Source organism: Empidonax traillii, unplaced genomic scaffold (assembly GCF_003031625.1).
Source record: "Empidonax traillii isolate 1590-97213 ecotype Southwest subspecies unplaced genomic scaffold, ASM303162v1 scaffold384:size1533304, whole genome shotgun sequence".
NCBI lineage: Eukaryota > Metazoa > Chordata > Aves > Passeriformes > Tyrannidae > Empidonax > Empidonax traillii.
Window position 1 is genome coordinate 920582 of NW_020955577.1, and position 21590 is coordinate 942171.

Genomic DNA, 21590 nt, shown 5'->3' on the forward strand with positions numbered 1-21590 from the left:
AGTTTTCTCCTGTTTCTGTGCTTACTAGATTAATTGCTCATGTTTTGTAATGCTAGTTTGCTTTAGGTTTTTTTCTTTTTATCATCTGTTCTTTGTCACTCAGGCTCAGCAAATGATGAAAACTCTGATTCTGTTTCAAATCAATCTGAACTTTAAAAGCAAAAATGTACTGAGTCTTCAAATAATATGCAGTCATTCCATTTTTTTTGTTATTTTTTAACTCTTTACTGGAAAGCTACTACAAGATGCTGATGTCGTTACGATAGTTGCCCTGGAGAGCAGAACAACTTGCTGACTGCAAACCAATTCTCCACAAATCAGCTCTTCCATGTTGATCACAAATTTAAAGGATATCGTCACAGACTATCTGTAGAACAAGTCTGCCTTGCATTCACTGCAGAAATATCAAAATCCAATGCAATGGTTAATTTATCTGCTCTTTTAGCTGTTCTAATTCACGTTTACATTTTACAGACTCCATTTTCAGGTTCAGTTTTTCCAGTTTTGCAGTGGACAACTTCTATGTGCATTTTAGAACACTTTTAAGTTTTATTTTCAAATCTCCTCCATTTTTTTAGCATATCTCATTCAGTAACTAATTGATGGCAAGATCTGAATATTTCATAGAACCAGTTATACATTTTACTAGACCAATTTCAACTACTGCTACTCATCTGACAGATACAAAAACTCGAGGCCCTGCTTGTACCTCCCAGGTTTGACTTTCAGTCAGGAGCAATTTATTGAACTATAGTGGGAATTTTTAATATGTATTAGTATGTCCTGGCTGCAGTCATCTTTCAGGACAATAATATTTAACTGAATTATTTCTTAATCTTGGTACTTAGGTGAATTTTTCCTGTTTTATAAATCATAATTTTTTTTCTACTTACAAACGAATACAGTTTTTAAAATCAGAATCTCTTTTTCCATTGTCTTCTAAATGTAGAATTGTTCTCCTAGAATTTCAGACAAGCAAATTCTGTTGCTGCTGTATCATTTTCTGACTCCTGTCAATAAGAAAATATTCCATTTCTCTGGCAAATCTTACAGACCCCCAGAGTGTTTCAGCTTCTTTGCTTTCCCTTGATGGCAAAACCCAATCACTATAAGGCTCTGTGGTATCTGTGTGTTGTAAGAATGCAAGTGTCCTTGGGTGTCTCTATCTTCTTCCTCTCTGTAGCTCTTAGTATCCAGCCCACTCAGACTAATGGCTGTTCCAGACACAGACATATCATGGCCTTATAGCAGATCTGAACAGTTGTGGCCGAGTATAAATTCTGAAACTCTGTCAGAGCCAGGCTACCTAGAAAGACTACCAGAAGTCCTCCTTTCTGCTGCTTTTCCTCACCATACCTATAGAGTACAATGTAGTCGGCTTCCCTGGGATTTTCTATTATTTGAGCTGGGAAAATGTAAGTCAGCAGGATGCACAAAGTAAAAAAATCATAAACATCAACAGTCTCCTGACAGGTTCATTTTTACGTCCAGGCGTTTACTTTACTTCCACAATAATCTATGTTTCTGCCTACTTGCACATGATGATTCTTCTGCTCAAGTCCTTGCTGAAGGTTATTTTTGTTAGCTACTTCCAAGTTTATCCAAGCTTTTCTGGCATCCCCTGTTTCATGGAAGGCCTTCTGTCCAGGTTTTCAGCAGTCAGGTTGGTTGTCATTCACTGACGACTTGCCAGGTTCATCCCATTTCCAGATGGGGAACACTGCAACCAGACTTCTCACTCCATCTGGACTTTTTCAACTTGCTGTCCCGACATGGATGCAATTTTTGCTTTCAGATCATCTTTCATTCCTACTTGTGAAACCTTTAGGGTTTTTTTTCTTCTTTAGTGAAGGGTCTCTCTCTTTTATATCTCATTTTAATTCTCTGTGCTTTCATGCTAGCCTTTATTTTAACTGTAGCCTCCTTTGGTTTATGAGACCATCTCCATTATTTGCTCTGTCTCATCTTAATAAAGTTAAGTAGCTCAGCATTTCTTTCTTTGGAAAATGAGTTTTGCTCTGACATTTCTGCCAATCCATCTGACCAGCTGAAAGCTGTTTCCATTAATAGTGGAGCTCATGATATGCATTTCTGACAAAGCTGACTATCCTGAAGGGGCAAACGCAGAGATATGGAACTGGAATAGACTACCTCAGTCGTTGGGATTTGCCAACTGCATCACAGAAATTCATCAAGTTCCCTCTCCAAGTCATTTATATTTCTTGCCTGCACTGGTCCTACTGTAGGCTGCTTCAGAATCCCACTATTCATTTTCTAACTTCCTGTCAAAAGTTATTTAAGTTATTTAAAGTTATGTAAGTTAGTTTAACTAGTTCTCATGCCATCATTGTTTTTCTAACGTGTTCTCCCTCTCAGGGTCCTTGTTCATGTTTTTAGATATGAACTGTATCTACCATTATGATTAATTTTATTAAATTAGTAGATTCTTCTTGCCTCACAGAAGTGTCCCCTGTTCCCTAATCATTAGACAGAAATGGCTGCTCTTGTCCAAAATCATCTCTCAACCATAGAGAAAGTAAACAGCTTATTAGTATTTTGATGAACTAATTTGTGTTGTGGTACCAGCATTTTATTATTTCTTATGAAATATCCTATCTACAACAGTCCAAATTTCCATTTGCTCTTTTCATTCATCTAAATGGTGACTCCTAGGCTGCATGAGACCTCTGCAGCTTGCTAACAAGTTACTTGTAAGACCCCAAAACTGAGAAATTTAACTCTTAGCTCAGTAATTCTTTTAGCGTAACTTATCTTTGTCCAGATTTATTCACCTAAATGTTGAAGATGGGAAGTCTAGAGAAATCTAGTTGAATTCGTTGGTGCCCTATAATTTACTGCAATCTGGAAAATCTAGGGCTTCTGCTATTTATCAAATGATATATATTACCACATTTTGCAAGGATGAATGTGTACAAAAATATGTAACTGACTTCTTTAATGCAACTACAAGGCCTTGACCATCTGCTACCCATCAACATATAATAACAAAGAATAGAATGAAGTTAAATTAAGAGTGGGAAACTGAAGGCTGGACATCAAGGAAACTCTCTGAGAAAGTTTATATAGAGGTTTTGGAACAGGTTCCCATGGGAAGTGATGGAATCCATATTTCTTGGCACATTTGAAATTAATATGGGTAAAACATTAGAATAGAAATGATGTAACAGAACAATCTTGCTTGTTTCAGGAAAGGACTAGATGATTTCTCAGCTCTTCTCATTTTGAGCTCGAGAATTCCATACCAGCAATATTGAACAAGTACTAAATATTGTTATGCTAAAAGAAATTTCCTGGGGTGTCCCTGTACACCTTATTTCAATTAGAAATACCTTCTACAGCAGGACTTTGGCCAGTGCACAGAGAAGATTTACGGTTACTTCCCTGCCACAGCAAAAATGTGACAGTGACTCATATTTATTACATATTAAGCCCTAAGAGCATTTCTGTCAGCACTATACAGACACCTGCCTTCACTCTGGAATAGCAGGAGCTCCAAGGAGAGTACGGTGTTTTGTTTGCTCCTCTTCCTTTGGTTGTCTCACATTCAAGTACCAAACAGGCCCATGCCTGTTTACTCAGTGTGCTCTGATAAGAGCATAACCTGAGGCTGCATTTTAGTGTTTCAGGATGGTTTGAAATTATGTGGGAACAGTTTTGTAAATACACAGGGAGAGACCTTGTCAAACAATCAAATTGTTTTTACAATCCAACCCACTCAATTATCACTGGGAGTAGATGTAAAAACAGACCCACTTAAGTCAACAGAAAAATAGTAAAAGAAGATGTAAATCACTGGGTGGGGGAAATGCACCACATATTTTTACATCTGAAAACAGAAGATAGAAGTACAGTCACACAAAAGCAGCATGCTCTTCTATAATACAGAGAAAATACACAGTAGTAATTTTCTGCCTTCCCTCTCCCCTTCTACAACCTCTTTTTAATAGGTTTTAACCCCCGTTTTTTTAAGCAGATTAAGCACAGTCTGTTCCTTACAAATTCAGTTCTATATCCTACAGTCTGGTCACCAGGTATTTGTTTGAAAACCACAATGCAATACTGTACCATTACTAACAATGTATAGTGTACATTATTACACGAAAGAGAAAGAAAGAGAAGGGAAGAGAAAAGGAGAAGGGAAGGGAAGGAAAGGGAAATGATCCAGATACAAGCTCCAGCACTGGAAATTGCGACATTTCTGAAAACTGCTGAAAGCTGTTTTTTACTCTCCTTCACAAGCATCCTCTGTTGAACATTATCCTTTTATAAAGCACATAGTCAAACTTTGGTCCAACTCGGCAAAAACTTCCTTTGTTCTGATATGAACTGCACCCAAAGCTGTGCCTCTTTTCCTTTTTTGTTCCACCACCACCAGGTACATTTATTCTGCAAGGCTGCACTTGTGCAGCTGCAGGGCTGCAAAACATGCTCAGCTCAGTGTGGACAAACTCTGTCCTCACATACCATATACTCTAATGTTTGCAGCTCTGGAAAGGAGTTTTCTGGCATAGAAAATAGTCTCATGTGGAGCCAATTTGCTTGTTTACTGTGAAATAATTTACTTTCTTTGAAAGATTAAAAGATAGGCTTTTTATGGTTCATGATAAACCTGGGCCTGAATCAGAGCAGAGGGTTGCATTCCCTGCATTCCTCACAGGTCTCAAGGGTGAGTCGTGGTATCAGCTGCCGAGGAACAGCACAGAGCCCTGAACTAGGCCTTGGCACGGAGGGGGTAAAAAATACTTTAAACATTGATACAGATGCCCTTAGAAGTTTTGTTATAGTCAGATACAGTAATAGCCTTAAATGAACCAGTAGCTGGTTCATTTAACATCTTCAAAACAGTGTAAGTCAGTATGAGCTGTGAGGTTTTGAAAAACATTTCCGCCTTTGAGTTAGTTATTTGGGTCCTCAGTTGAACACTTCAGATGTGGTTTCATAACTGACTCCAACAAATCTAAGACTGTGGTGTCTGGGGAGTGGATGACCCCATCTTTCTGCTCACCCTCCTCTGTGTGTGCTTTCAGTCACGTGGCTGTGCAGTGATTTGCATCCACTAATCCACCTGAAAATTAACAACTACCTTTACAGGCCTCATTTTCAGTCAGATTGCAAGGGAGTAACCAGTACTGCCAATGTAAGGGAAGTGATGGGAGTGCGTAATCAAAAGCAAGACCATCCCTTCAGGAGCAGTAGAAATGTTACATCTACTTATCCCAACTGTGAAACAGCACCCATAGATTATCTCTAGGATGTGCCTCTAAGAATAACGACCTTGCCATAAATCCTCTGTCTCTTTATAGAGCAGCTAGTACTGCTCTTCCAGACAAGCCTTAAAGACTTTAAAGTTTCTTAAAATGGCCAACAAAAATTAATAGTTGGTTTTGAAAATGATCTTATAAGATCATATTGCAGATGAATGTAAGAAACTTCTAATTTCCTATTTCTGTCCACATATACTTCCATACTGCCCTTTGATTAATACTGTGGCAGAGAACAACCTGTTTTGTTATTATTTTCATATAATTCTGAGCCCTCTAAGGGAACATCTGATTTAAGTGACATAATCGTAAATATATATTAAAATGTTTTTAGTCAGCTGCAGACTTTACTGTCAATGTACCAATAATGATTTGAGTTCCTAAGATGACTCCAGAGATAAATGACTCATTTTATGTGATGGAAATAACTTTCCTACAGGGTGTTGGAAAGATGCAATCAAGATCCTTCCAGATGTTAAAATATCAGAAAAAGTAATTTTTTTTCACCGAGTCAAATACATGGACTTGTTATGCAGAACTATGTATTAGGAGGGAAGACAGACTTTCTTTCAATAAGCCAATAATTTTAATCATACTGCATTCCTAAATAGCCACAAACTCTCAGCAGCAGAACTGACAAGCTCAAAAACACATATTTTGATCCAGTGGATGTCTGTCTGTGACTCATTTTCCTTTTCAGGGGTATTTGGGTGGACTGGTTTTCAAGGACATTTGGGTGGACTGGAAAAATGCACCATAATTAAAGAATTGGAGATGAGGGCCTAAATCTCAGGTGATGTTCTTCCTCACAACAGCAAAGGCTCAGTGCATACCAAAACAATGTCACTTCCTCCTATCAGAGGGAGGAAGAGTTATGCTCTTATCAAATCACGCATGAAGTAAAATCAAGTGCCACCATACTGATATCATTAGGACACTCTTTAACACAGCCCATATTTTGACTTAGTTTAACCAGTGGCAGGTGGTTGCTTAATTTCCACAGGTCTCCTCCTATGTTAGATGATAACTGTGAACTTTAAACAGATTGTCCAATCAGGCCCATTTAGGGACAGTCAACGTATCTCAGGTTAAAGATGCACTGCAAGACACTCCTGGTCTTCTGGAACATATCCAACATAGGAATGGGCTCTGCAGGGTGCGTATTACACGCAAACAAATATTTTTTGTGGATACTGGGAAGCTCAGTATCAGGAAGAGGTAGCCATAAAAAAAAGGGAAAAAAGAGACAAAACCAAGGCAAAGCAAAAGAAGTTCTTTGCATCGGCTCTTATCAATCATATTGGCTCAGACAAGAGTTAACATTTACATTATTTACTAAAAGGTGGCATTTATTAGAAAAACTACAATGAAATAGTGGGAAAAACCCAGGGACGTACTCATTCCTCTTTGAAAGCATCTCTTTCTATCTTCTTTTGTTGTTGTTTTTGTTGCTGTAACTAATTTATATATTTATGTTTGCAAAGTAAGCCAGTTAGCAAAAATTATTTTTATGCTCCCTTGCTACTATAACAACAAAATGAAATCCAAGTTCCTGCATGATGTGACATGTAAACCATTTGAGCTGAAGTGACTGCCAGAAATGGATGGAAAGTTTTTATCCTGAAGAAACACTCAGGCAAAATGCTAGCATAACATAAAATTATTTACTGATAGCAACTGCAGGATTTTTCGTGTCTTCTCTTTTTAAAAATCTGTTTAGCCAGGTCTAGTATTCAACACTTTAAAGCATCAGCAGAGAAAGTAATGCATTTTCCCATCTAATGTTGGGTAAATCTGAAAACAATTGTGGTGTTTTTTTTTTTTTTTAAAGGAAGACATAAATCAATTTTGCTGGGATTTCATGAGGGGAAAAACCCTCAGTTGCACAGACACCTAAGGTAAAGCATACACGTTTTCAGAGAAAGTATTGTAAGTGTGTTACAAATGCTTAACATTTTGCCAGTTTCACTCAAGGTCCTGATGCAGGCCAGGTTTTAAAAGCTGGACAGTCTCAGCTCCACCTAGATGCTGTGATCACAACTCTGTGTACTTATCTCACTTAACTTTCTTGTATGCAATGATTCAGCTTCATTTCCTTTCTTTAAGGCCGTTAGAAGTCAACAGAAATAGACAAATGGATTACTTCTTTTTTATAATACAACTTCAGATTTTCCAGACACTCACTTGCTCGTATGCTCAGAGAAAGTTAGAACTAAGTGCCTATTTTTTTGCACCAGGAAAAAGCTGACAGTTCATTAGCTTTTGCTATCAAGCTATAAAATTACAGTTACATCAATCCACCTCCTCTGTCCTGCCGAGCTTCTCTGTTACCACAAAGCCTATTCAAAATTTCCCCAAGGGCCAAGACCAACACTTGAAAAATAGTGTAACTTTGTATGAAACCAAAAGCATGCCTTATTACCCACCACCTGAGATACCCCCGTCTGACCTCATTCTTTCTAGTTGCTGTTATTTCAGACCTGTATCAGTTCTCAGCCTGCACACAACTGGGAGCAGTGATCTCCACCCTGCCACCCCAAGCCTGGGTAACATTAGTTTGAATCTTTTATTCATTCACTGATAGAAATATCAAGAGGTTTCTTTAAATGACAGTAATATGCCTGGATGATCAGTCTGCCAGAAGGATTCTTTAGCATTGTGTGAATAACTGGCTGTTAGAGAGAGACTGCTTTGAAGTTACCATTTGCAGCACCCAGAGCACTTGGGCTGGATCAGTTTTTACTGGATTACTTTCATGGCAAGCTCTTTTTTCCCAACTGAAGAGTTTCTTTGTGAGCAATGAATGAGGATGCATCTTGGGAATGATCTGATACTTCAAAAGATGATTCTTGTAGTCTATCTTGCAGTAAGCTTCTCTTCTGAAGGAAACGCTGCAGAGCCCTTGTATTGATCATAATTATAGCACATGCAACGGGCCTTTTATCACCGGGCTGTCTGCACTATCACTTTTCAATATACTCTGAAGCAAATCCTTGCAAGATAGGATTTTATTAACTGGTATATTTGTAGATATGTCTTTTATAATGTTATGGGTTTTTTTCTGCGAACACTTCAAAACAAAGCTGGTCTTGCTGTAGTCAATTAAAAGTTTACTCACTGAATAACTACAATTTACACTATTTTAGGAATGGTAAAATCAAGAATGTCTTAAAGTTTAAAAATCAGAAATTTGGGAGTTTTGGTTTGTTGGATTTTTTTTAGTTTTGATTTCTGTATTGAGTTTCATCAGAGGTGAAAAAAAAAAAAAGAATTTGCACACTCAAATAACTAGACAAAGGTAAAAGTTAAAATCAGAAAAGAAAAACTGATGGCTAATACACAGTCAGTAGAAGTTTCTGACCAGCACTCAGTCTGCAGAAACACTGAAGACTGACATTTAAAACCACACCACATTTATCACATTCTAAGCAACACTCCCCTATAGGTTTCTACATACCCAGACAAAAGTTTATTTTGAAGGTGCTAAACACTTCATGTGTTAAAACCAATGAATTTTTAACTTAAAGCCATGGCAAATGGTTTTTGGTTATTTTTTTTAAAGAAGAAAATAATGATACACTAAGTTCTAGATGTGAAAGCCATTACTCATGCCTATGCCCAGATACTTGATTTATCCTTTGTCACTGAATGATTCAATTATTTTAGCACAGCTGCAATGACACTGGAATGCTTATGTGAACACAGCACAAACTTTCATGTAGATAACCCTGTCTGAACAACTCTTGTTCAAAGCAATGTCAAGGGCACTAGCTAATGGGTCTTAAAAAATGATTTCTAGTATGCAAGTATTGGATTTAAGCACACATACATCCTTTGGAAAGTAATCCTGGCAATGTTCTCTTACAAGCAGGTCTTTTGCCATGGTAGATGTACTCTATTTCTTTTTGATCTTCCATCCCATGAAGGCTACGTGATCATGGGCAAACTCCCGCTCAGTTCTGTAGATATTTTTTTCCTTATTTTATGGAGAACTCTTCAAAAACATCCTGCTGGAAAACTTACAGTATTCTGCAATTTAAGCTTAAGTAATTTTATGAATCAATTGAAGCTGCTACTGGTAACTGGGAAACAAAAAATTACAGCAATTCAGGAAGAACTTTTCTCTCCTTTTCTTCAAAGCTCTGTTTTGAGGTACTACGTCTTCATTGATCTCAGTAGACAGATTCTTTCAGCTTTGGATCTCAGTAGACAGATTCTTTCAGCTTTGGATTAGACTAAATCCTACAGGCAATAAAAAAACCTAGTCCCAAAACACAGGTTTACATATGCTTTATATGACAAGGACTCTTTCCTGCGTTTAGCAAAATGATGATACAATTTTCTGTTGTTTCCTGCCTTCGTTCACACTGAAACTAGGTGTCCATAGTTGCATCATATAACAATGGGAAGACCCCTGCAGTAACTAATAATAAGAATACATTGCTTTTTATCATCATGAGCCAGGCTCACTTCTACAACATGATGTAAAATGCAAAGGTTTCTTTTCTCAGCAGTTCCCCATTTTCTGTTGTTATCGTAAGTGATACCGTCATGGCAGTTGTGATACTCAGGATAGAAAATGGAAGCAAAAAAAAATCATGATCAGGCAACAAACCTAAATGATACCAAACATGCACGAAGCACGGCTGCTCTTTCACATGCTTCAGAGATGCTGTCCCAAGCTAACAGCAGATGACTTGGGGGCAGGGCCAGCAAATATGGAAATGGGGTCAAAAAGCGAGGAGCTGGCAGGGCATCTCCAACATTAACGCAGGAGAGGGCTCGACCTTCTGTGAGTGAGCTCGTGTCTGAGCCAAGGACAACCAGGAGAGCTGCTGGGAGAGGGGCAATAGTGGCAGGGGTCCTAGTGATACTGGGGGTGCTCCTGAATAGCTACCTTAGGAAATAGCTGTGATTTTGGATGCCAGGTCCACTTGAGCTTCCTCCAGTGCAGCCCTATTTGGAATCATTTAGTAACATACAGAAGGAAGCACTGAATCCATATTTACAGAGGTGGAAAATCAGAGCATGACAGTGTGGCATTTTCACAAGTATGTGTGGGGTTTTTTCGGGCAAGATACCTGGAGATCAGGAAGAGCTTTATCTTAAAATAGATACTTCATAAACTTCAACCCTACCTGTCTGACTTAATGTACAAAAGAAGTCAGTATCACTACAGAAGCTTGACTGATCGAGTTTCAGAACACTAGCAGATACCTATCACTAATCAGCCATGATTTAATTTAGAGCCAGTAATCAGTAATTGATTACTTGTACAACGTAACCACAACGACTTCAATCCTGGTTGGAAAGGAGTTGTTTTCAGAGACACAAGCAACTTCAATTGCAGAGATGGTTCACACTGCTAGGTAAAAGAAAAAAAGAAGCCATGAGAACTTACCACTGAGGTAAGAGCCATCTGAAAACTGTAGATTCGTGCAAGGCCAAAGTCAGCTAACTTTATCTGCCCGTTACTGGTTACAAGGATATTTTGAGGTTTCAGGTCCCGATGCACCACACGATGCGAATGCAGAAAATCCAGTCCCCGAAACAGCTGAAGCATCATATCCTACATATAAAGAAGAAATTAATACGCAATTATCAAGAGGAGGTGCCAGGCAGACAAGTAAACTCCCAGTCATAATCTGCAAAACTAATTTACTAAATATTGACTTAAATATGTGCACAGGAGATAATACCAACTAATAATATAAAATGGACAGGATGTTGTTACAACCAACAGACTTGAACAGGTATCCTTAGTGTATTGTTTCTAGCTGAATTGAAGCTGATTGACATAAGTATAAAGATTAGTCAACATACTTAAAAGAAATAGCAAAAGTACATTTGTAAATCCCAGGACAACTTCAAAAGAATGCTGTTCAAGTAAAAAAAAACCACATAGCAACTTTTTACTCTTAACTTTAAACCACACACCCCTTTCCACCTCACTAGTTTATGCTTTGTCCTGCCCCAGTGAAGTGAAATGTTATAACTCATTTCAGCAGGCACAAAGATCTCTTTCAATCAGAAAAACCATTTGAATGACAAACTTCCCAAGATTTAATGTTATAGAGGGAAAAAGTTCACTTGGCAAAACCTGTTGTACAGAATTTACTGAATAGGACAGAAACTATCTTTAGATGAAAGTTTAGCACTAAATTAGTGTGATAATAATAACAGTTCTCGTTTCTCTTTCTGTTTTGTTATAGTGATATAATCTTCCATGACATTTCCACAGCTGAAGAAACTATTTGATCTATACTCATGTTTTCACATTAGTCTTAGTAATGTGAAAAGAATGAGCCAACAGACTCAGAACCAAATACTAGAAATCCCCTGAATTCCAAATTAGAATGATAATGTCAACTTGAGAATTGTATTTGCAAAACAGGCAGTTACAAGAAGATGCTGCAACAAGAAAGAAACAAATCAGATCAAGTTTGTTTTTCATATGCACTTGACTTGAGCTCACGAAACTTCAGTTTTGTGTTTGCTGGTGAATATGCCCTTTCCATAAACCATGCAGCAGGGTGTCTGCCAATCCTGTTATTAGCAACCAAAACGATCTTGGAGAGGGTGTGGCATGAAATATGAGAAAAGGGAAGAAGGAAAAATTGAAGTTGGTTGCTTTTGTTCTTCTCTATGGACTTGGGCATGCTTCAAGTAAACATTCAAGGCACTATTGAAAGGAATTATATCTGAAAATGGGTTTAAAAATAGCTCAAAACATTCAACTTGATAATACTGCTTTAGTTGGATATATTTTTAAGGGATACTTTACAGACATTGCTATATAATTTAATACAAAATTATTATTTCCCTGTAATGTTCCCTGATCATCTTTACAGAAAATATTATAAAATATATAGATATTACAGTTGGAAGCTCTAACCTGACCTCTGATAAAACGTGGCCATCTCTGTATATAGCCTGCTCATAAATAGATAAGTTTTTATTTGAAGACTCTGATGATGAAGATTCTACAATGGAGTTACGGATGCTGTGACAGCATTTAATTATTATCACCTCTGAAGGATGGTGGTAAACCAAGAACCCCATTTCCTGTTAGCTGATGCCTTTTATTTCCTTTGCTTCCCCAGAAAAAAACTGAGATCTGATAATTTTGATAACTGGTGTAATCCAGACTACATCTTTGAAACAAATATACAAAGTGTATTTAATCCTCTTATATTTATGTTATTTTCTCTGCAGTTCAGAAATTTGTGTAAGAAGTAGGACTACAGCTCTGTGGGTTTCAGTCAGGAGAATCAATCTGCTCACTCCCCATCATTATAACTTATATAAAAATTCAACAGTCTTTGGATCAGTCTTGCAAATGTGAAAAACACAGCAAGAACATTGAAGTGCATGATTATTTTAAGCATGAACTTAATTGTTTAACTGAATTTGGGCCTATTTTTTCTTTTTATTCCAGCTAGACATAATATCAAATTAAAAAATAATTTAAAGAACTGAAAGATTAGTCAGTAGACCTGGCAAGTCCCTTTTTGGTGACATTTATGCACCCTACTCATTTGTCAAGTATGTAAACTCATTCCTGCAGTTACCAAACAGATCAAGAATATTTTTTCCTACAACTGATGCTGGTTTTGTTTCGACCTTCTTCCTCAAGCATAGCAAACACACTTCTGCTCCGTTCATAGCAAGTTGCAAATCATGTCTTCAGTTTCTATATTCAATCTTCTTCCAGGTACAGGTAAAAGAAGAAAATATTTGAAAATGGAAACTGGTATATCTTTCCCTCCCTTTGAAGAACTCAGGAGATGAATATCATTTACAGAAGTTCTTTTCACATAGAAAAAATGAGATGTGCTGCAGAGAAATGTACCAGGAAAGTGTAAATTTAAAAGGTGTTAGAAAGAAGAAGAAAAACTGAGGGGGGAAAAATACTGTATTTTCTCTTCTAGGAAATCCAGAGTTAGTTCATATAGGTTATTCTCTAGTATTCATTTTGGACTGCTGATTATGTTTATTACTTACTATTACAGGTATGAACAGATTTCAGTTTAAAATTATTTTGGAAGAACCACCCAAAGATTCATGTGTGTAAAGAAGGGCACTTGGATGTAAAAAGACTATTTGATATTTTTGATTAATTTCTGTCCTGTTTTTAAATTCTCAGCAACTTAGGAAAAGAGCAGCAGCCAAAATCACGACATGGGCTTATTATTACGCATTTTAAATTAGAGAATCCCAAACAGTACAGCTTAGAATTTGATATTTATTTGCACAAATGGATTTTCAATACCAAAGCAAACAAAAGAGAGAGCTTTTAAATTGGTTTTTTATCCATAATGAATGATTAATTTTGTGCTGTACACAAGCCTAGTCAAAAACCATAAGGTCTCACGTTTGAGAAACGACTTCATTCTCTTGGTCAGCCACTTGTAAGAAACATCAGACTCGGTCTGACCTGTGTGCTTTCTTTGACACTGTAACTAACACCAGAAGATACTAACCTTTGCTAGCAAATTGGATAAAGGACGTAAACATGCACAAGCCAGATCACTACCTAATTAAATCAGGATAATTCCACTCATCTGACGGAAATGGATCCATTTTTATTAGTGATGAATAACCAGTATTATCTCAATTACCATGATCTAGAAATAACTGCAAGAGAGTCTTCATGTGCTTCAAGGATTAGTTTTTTCCATTTCTGCTTTTCCCTGAGAAATTTTCTGTGGTAGATAGGCATACTGCAATTCGGAATTACAGATAAAATCAGATTTCAAAAGTTAATTGAAAAGTGATCAATTCTATTCCACAAACAAGAAGTTTCATGCCTTAGGAGATTAATGGAACAAGCTCTAATGAGTCATGATCAAACCTCTACTGACGTCTATGAGATGTTCTTTGGATATTGCATGTTTACAAACACAAGACACAGAATGTGCCTCTTGTTTCAGATTACAGATTTCTGTCATACTCTAGTATTACAAAACCTATGATGGTTGCTGTTGTTCAAGGTGAAGATATGTATGTTATCCCATTGTGGTTATGTTCAGACAATCATGGCTTTACAATTTCTTCCTTTCCAGGCTACATTTTCAATGCAGTCTGTGCACAAATCAAAAATATTTATATGTAACTCGGTTGAAAACAGTTATTTTGGGATGCAACAAACAAACACACTTTCTTTAGAGGCAAATATGTAGCTTTAATTTTTGTAAAAGCCTCATAACGGAAACAGGAGCAAAATTTGCTGTGGAAATAATGCATCTTTGTCTGTTCCACCATATATTGTATCAACAACAATTGCTCAGTCTGATGTTTACTGAATTTATCAGCAGTGAAGTCAGGACCAAATTACGACGAACTTTTCAGGCAATACCATATTATGTCATGAGTCTCAGTAATACACAGAAGTACTTTCTGCATATTCTTCCTGAAGCATCACAGAGGATGGGGCTCTGCCTGGGTGAGGCTGAGCAGCTGCTGCTGCCTTTGCCAAAGGGAGCTTCACAGCGCACATTTCCCCACAGAGGCAGCAGGAGCAGAAAGCCCTGACTTTCTACAGACTTCTGTCTCCACCTTGTCCTATCCCCTCCTGACTCTATGCTTCACTGACCCCTCTTAATCCTCCTCCAGCATCTGATCCATAAATCCCTTCCAAGCCGTTGGCTTTCAAATACCACTCTGATCCTTTAAGAGTCACAGACCTTCTTGACTTTCAAAGAAAATACCTGTGAATTATCTGCAGTAACTTACTACTTCTTTAAGACCAGCCAGATTCTCTGGAGGAGGACTCTACCTGCCTAATCCAAAAGAGGATGGCATGGCTTTGACCAAAACATTTAAGTATCTACTCAAAGAAAAAAGAAACGGTGGATTTGGTTGTGGTGTTGGTGCCTGGGCACCAACAGCTGGGACTGCAGGGGCCTCTGTCAGGGGAGGCCAGGGGCTGCCTCCTGCCAGACACACTCAGCTCCAGCCAGCTCTGACGGATCCACTGCAGCGCACGGCTGGGCCCGTCAGCCAGGACAGTGGTGCTTCTGAGAAAACATAATTAAGAAAGGGCAGAAAAGGCTGGAGGAAAACGGAACAAAAGGAGTGAGAAACAGCACAGGAATGGATAGAGGAGGAGGAAGAGAAGTAAGAGGAGAGACAGGAGTTACTCCACAATGGAGCAGATATCCACACTGCAGCCCATGGAGGACTTGCATTAGAGTAGGAATATTCCTGACCAAACTGCAGCCTGTGGACAGGACCTAGGCTGGAGCTGGACCTAGGCTGAAAGTGCGAGGAGGAAGGAGCAGGAGAGAGAGGCTGCTATGGACTGATCACAATCCCTCACACCCCATTTTCCTGTACTGCTCAGGGTGAGGACAGTCAGAAGTGATGTGTAGCCTGCAAAAAGACAGGGGAAGGTGTTATTTGAACATCTGCCTTTTTTCACCACCATCTGAATTAGCAATTAAATATCTATCTTGACTAGTATCAAACTAAGTTAGTTGATTTTCTCCAAGATGAGTCTATTTTGCCTATGATGTGACTGGTAAGCAATCTCTCTTTTCTCAGACTATGAGCTTTCTTGCTTCTTTTCTTTTCTACTTTCTGTAGCTGAGGTGGGGGAAGTGAGTGAGCTCCTGGGTGGAAGTCGGACTGCTGGGCTAGGCTAACCCACAACTGTGGTAAAGGCATGGATGCTTCATTTTGTCTTGGTAAAGGGGAACACAGTAAGATGCAACCTGAAGGAAAACACCAAAGTAATATGACTTCAGAGGACATGTGCACCCCAAGGTAACATACACTTATGACTGGTTGCTTGTTATGTGAAGCTCAAAAGTTTTACTCAATTGGCTACTACGTGAAGAAAGAAAAACCTTTAACCAGATTGCTCTTTGTTATGGTGATAGGACTTCCTAATACCAAATGAAAGAAACAGAGTACAGAGCCTTGTCAACTATAGCAGACCCTAAATTTATACTAACACATGCTTTGTATGGCTTTTTTTTCTACCTGCCTTTCTTCTTTTTGCTCAATTTCTGTGCTAACATTTTGTAAAGCACAACAGTCCTCTGGAATCTCCTAAGGTTTCCCCTACTTTACTATGGAGTATCTCATGTAGCTGCACAACAACCTGCATCCTTCACCCTGAGTTTCTATCTATCTGTAACTCATTTTTCTCTTTTTGCTGAGCAGAATGCAATGTCCCTGTTTTGGGTGGCAGGTGTTGGGATACTCATCCTGAACATTTCCTGTAGGAGCATTTGCGTAAAAGGCGACCACAAGCATAAACAAAGGAGATGAGTTTTAGACAGCAATGTGTAATGAATCAGTCAAGGTAGTCTGATGAAAAGGCTCACTGCCTCTCATTGAAACAAGACCTTCTCTGAGGAAAAGGGGAGCAGGATGAGGTTTCCTTCATATCCTACAGGATTATACAGAACCCTCAAACATCATAATGCTTTCAATTTAAAGAGTGATTTTAAACATGATGGAATTAAAGTTTAAAGGGTTGTCACATTCCCTGGGGCCTATTTTTGAAGCAGAATAATTACAGCACTTCTATGGTTATGCTTTGTAACAAACAGTCAACATTAATTAATGCCAAAAAAACAATGGCATTCCTGAGGAATTACACAGTACAGATACATGAATAGCAAAAGACATGATTAATGTTGTTACACTGAATCCCAAAGGCATTAGCAATAATGTAGTGATTCCCTGTTAAATGCGGGGATTTTCTTTTTTAACCCTTGTCCTCACACTGTGCTGGGAACCCATCACACCAGCCTATCTAGAATGCCATGATGGTGGGGGCAGACATGCAATCTGCCACTGTCTGTGGAGCTGCAGGATGCTCCTCTCCATGCAGTTGTCTGGGTGCAGTGGCTGGGACACAGTAAGAGGCAGACAGATCCCTGCCCTTGTGCCCTGTTCCTTCTCTTAGGAGAAAGCTATTCTGCTCAGTCTCCCTGCAGGGCATTCAGAAAGGGGAGGAGGAGGTTGTGCTCCCTGCCTTCTCCTAACCACACTATAGCTTCTCAGGACTCACCCATGATCCAACTCAATATACAGGATATAGAGCTCTTAATTTTCCTTACATTGGGTAACAGTTTCTCAGAGTAGTTCTATTGCTTTCCATGGAAGTATTCACAGGGTTAAGGGTCATTCCTCATAAGAGAAGACTGCTGTGATATTCCTTGCAATGAACTACAGAGTACCAAGACAATGTGAATTTCACAGCGTGTTCAATTTAAATATGTTCATTATTTTGAGAAGAGAACAATACATTCAAATGATCCTCTCAGCCATATTAATCAACCTTACTAAACAAGATAAATTGTTCATTTTCTGTTCATAGAGTAAAATGCTGTGCAGAGCAAAATACAGCCAATTCACTTAGTGTATTATTAATATCTGCCAAGCACACGCAAGGAATTGGTGTAATATTTGTCGGTGTTTTGTATGTTGATACCCTAAACAATCTATTGGAAAATAATTAACAATTATGCATATTTTTAAATATGAAGTAAAATAATGGTGCAATTATCTCTGAATTGTAAAATTATTTTAATCATATCAAAGATATTTTAATACATTCAGAGTAGATTAAAAGATATTTTAAAATATATTCTGATAAAAATATTCTGATGAACAGTCTTCAATTTATTTTAAAGTACTTTTTTAAGAAAGAAAGCACAGATTATGCAAGGGATTCTGGATTATCCAATTGTCAGGATGAAGAACCCTATGGACATGCACACTCACAAAAGTATGCATGTATGTATACAAGCATTTTAATGTTTTGAATAATCCCATTACAGGCAATGTTGTCTATGGTAGTCTACCACAATAAACACTGAAACAAATACAGCTGAATTGTCTTGTTTTGTATTCTGTTGGTTTTCTGGGGTTTTGTTTTGTTTTTTAAAATTACTAGAACTGTTTGTGTAGCAATTTAAAAGATACAATACCTCAATGGGTAGAGACTCTAAAACACTGTTTTGAAGACTATTTTGGATGCTATTGGAAATAGCATGGTAATCATGATTAGAAAGTCCTTTAACTTACTGTGAAATACAATAATCAGTCAATTAGTTCATAGCTAGACAAGTAAAACTAGCAAGTGTCACTATTATGCAGAGACCTGCCTGTGTATCATGAACATTATATGTCAGTCCCAGGCAAAAGTACCACAACTGTGCACAAGATTTAGGAAAAATGCAAAATTTTAACTAAATTACAGAGGTCCATGAAAAAAAAGGCTTTGAAAAACTCTGAAGCTTAACAATACTATGGCATTGCCATAAGCTTATTACTGAATTTTATGTGTATATATATATATATATATATGTATGTATGTATGTATGTCAACCCTATCTTTCAGTATACTGAGGCACTATTTTCCTTCATGGTCGTACTCCTGTGTGTAGACTGAATTCAATTCATAGCCACTACAGCAGGTTTAACATGTTCTGGTCCCCTTGTCAACTGTCCCTTCTGAGTTAGAAGAGAACCACTGAATTTGTACTGCTGCAGAAGAACCGGAACAAGCATATTTTGAAGTGCTCCAAACACTCTTCAAACACCAGAGCTCACCAGCAGCAAAGGCAACCTAATTAAGACTAGATTAAGACAACAGATGAACCCGATTGTGTTTATGGAACTGCTCTGAGGAACCTTCTGTATGCCCTCCTTAGGGGGACCTGGATTAGCGTTTTAGGGGTCATTAAAAGTTTCAGCCTGTGATATCACTACCTTAACAGTGGTATAACACTGATTTCCACACTGATCTCAGTACCTGTGAACCAAAGACCAAATATTACATGTCTACTTAACATCTACGGGACAGCTACGTATACGTGCCTGAGCACACACATGGATGCATTCTCTTTAAGTATATATAAGTCTTTCCACATCAATTTCTAATTTTATAGTTCAACACCTGTCAAATCATTTTGCAGTATAGATCTTTCAAGTTTTACTTTTTCCTCTGCTATTTTTCATATTTGATGAGAAGAATATGCATGAAAGGAAACCAATACAATTATTGTCCTATTTAATTATGTTCAGTCAGTCAGTGTACCAAAAATTCCTATCAAAGTGGAATTACCAGACATGCAAATGAAACATGCAGTATTTCCTATCTGGCTACTGATGTTTTTAAGAGAAAATACATGCAAATTCAGTGAGAACAGAGGGGAAACTTGTTTTAACCATCTGACAGAAATCGGCAAATGTGGCACCGTCAGCAAGACCTCTCCTGTACGTGAAAATTTAATAGTAGGTAAATGTGACTTTGTGATTAATAGTCTTTTTCACTACTCAAACCTTTCCACTCTTTGTGCTCTGTAGAAAAACCAACAGAAGGCACAGCTCTTAAAAGAATTTATGGGTCTGAGAAGAGATAAACAAAAAACCCATATTTTTTTCCTGTATCTCTGGATGGTATCATCACAGTTTTGTACATCCCCAAATACTTTCTGGGAAACTTCCTTTCTTTTAACACAAGCTTGACAGCAGTTTCTCACAGAGCTTCGTGGTTTGACAAGTTGTTACACGCTCAGTTCTTTTATTCCTCATACCATCTAAAAATGAGATGAGGACTAAAATGAACCAAGAAATCCCCCAAACCCTTTATTGCTTCACCCAATTGGTAAGTTCCATACAAATGACTTGAAATAGCACCTGTGATTCATATGCATTGGCTCCAAAGCCCCTTCTAGCACATGTCTAGAGACTGACACCAGCCCAAATGTGGTATCTAAGTATCACAGCAGGTCAAGCTGGATAGCTGGGGCAGAGCTGCAGTTTGAATTCTAGAAGACACTTTTCATATAACTCCAGCATCTTTAGTAATCATGTTTCTCAACAGGACAAGTCGCAGTCTTCCTCTGACTGCTGTTCTGAGCCTCTTCTGAGGTAAAATCCAGACTTAAACTTGACTAACTCCATCTGTTCTGGAGCACTGTGCATACACCCCTATCTCTATCACCTCAGTAGAGCTTAGTACTTTCAGTTTATAAAAAATATTTTTAATTGCTCCTAATAGTATACATTTCCTTCTCTCATTGTGGGACACCATTACCACTTCCTCTTCACAGTCTTTCTTTCTGCATTCCCCATCTATATTTTGTGACCTCCTAAGCTTCTAATCACTTGTTGCAATCCTTGTGGAAGCTCTCCTGATGTAATCAGATAAATCAGTCCACCCAGAAAATCCACAAAGCTGGACGTGACTCCCCTTAACTATTTCAGTATTCTTTTGAGAGGAGTTCACAGAAATCACTATCTCGCTCCCTGCCAGAATCTACAAACTACAGTGAATTATCAATCACTGATGAGTGGATTCTCCTCCAGTGCCTCTCACACCACTCCTTACAAGGAATGGCATCAACAGACCAACCCCCTTCCCTAAGGAAGAATGCTGCTCAAGCAGCACTATAGCTCTTCACCAGCACCTTCCTGACACTGCTGGTCATAATACCTCTCTAATTTACTCAAACTCCATGAAGGGTTAAAATATGGCATATGTTGACAGACAACACTCCTTGCTAACAGGAAAGACACGTTGCTGTGGGGCCCAGATCTCGGCCTCTCCTTCCCTGCAGCTGTCTGTGGATAGCAGCTAATTGTATCCACTTGTTTAACCTCGGGGATAACGTCTGGAGGGGACCAAGTGCCACAGGCGTACTTTTTTTTTTTTTTTAACGGTCATTTCCTCTCTGGTGTAACTTGCATGACAGCATGTGACAAGCAGAAATTAATGGGGACACTGCTGTGCCAATACCTCTTGAATTGCTTTGACACTGGCTGCGGGCTGCCTGCTTGGCCACCCAGCCAAGACCTCACATGAAATGTGGCAAGGGGCCCACGGCTCTATTCACTAACAAGCCAGCTGGTCAGTGATTAGAAAGCTGAAACAATGCTGTGCACATACATCAAGAAAAATGCTTTACAAACAGCTTCGGACTTAGGAGGTAAAGTCTCCCAGAAGAGTAAATCTGTAAATTTATCTCAGGGACTCCTAACTTAAGGTAACATTAGAGATAACATGGAAGGCCCAGGAAGATGACTGCCCTACTCTGTCACCTAAGCAAAAGAAGGGCTAACCTGAGAACAAAGACTAACATCTTGATGTGCTCAAAATCACGTGCAAACAGCTTAGACCACATGGATTCTGGTCCAGAGTAGCATTCAAATTATGTAAATACATAGAGATTTATGACAGACTACTTTTCCTAATGGTCTATCAACACCTTGGCAACATTACTGACATTTCTACAGAAATTCTCATTGGAGTTGTCTGCTCTGTTTTGTTTATACACTGATACA

General features: G+C 38.3%; 1 protein-coding gene across 4 annotated transcripts in view; it reads right to left on the bottom strand.

Moving 5' to 3' along the window:
* The window catches only part of CDK6 (cyclin dependent kinase 6), a 128321-nt gene that overhangs the window by 60588 nt on the left and 46143 nt on the right, over positions 1 to 21590 (bottom strand). For all 4 annotated transcript variants that reach the window (XM_027893184.1, XM_027893185.1, XM_027893186.1 and 1 more), the window contains exon 4: positions 10684 to 10851. In XM_027893184.1, the coding sequence (XP_027748985.1) occupies positions 10684 to 10851 (168 nt within the window). The remainder of the gene's footprint in view (positions 1 to 10683; positions 10852 to 21590) is intronic.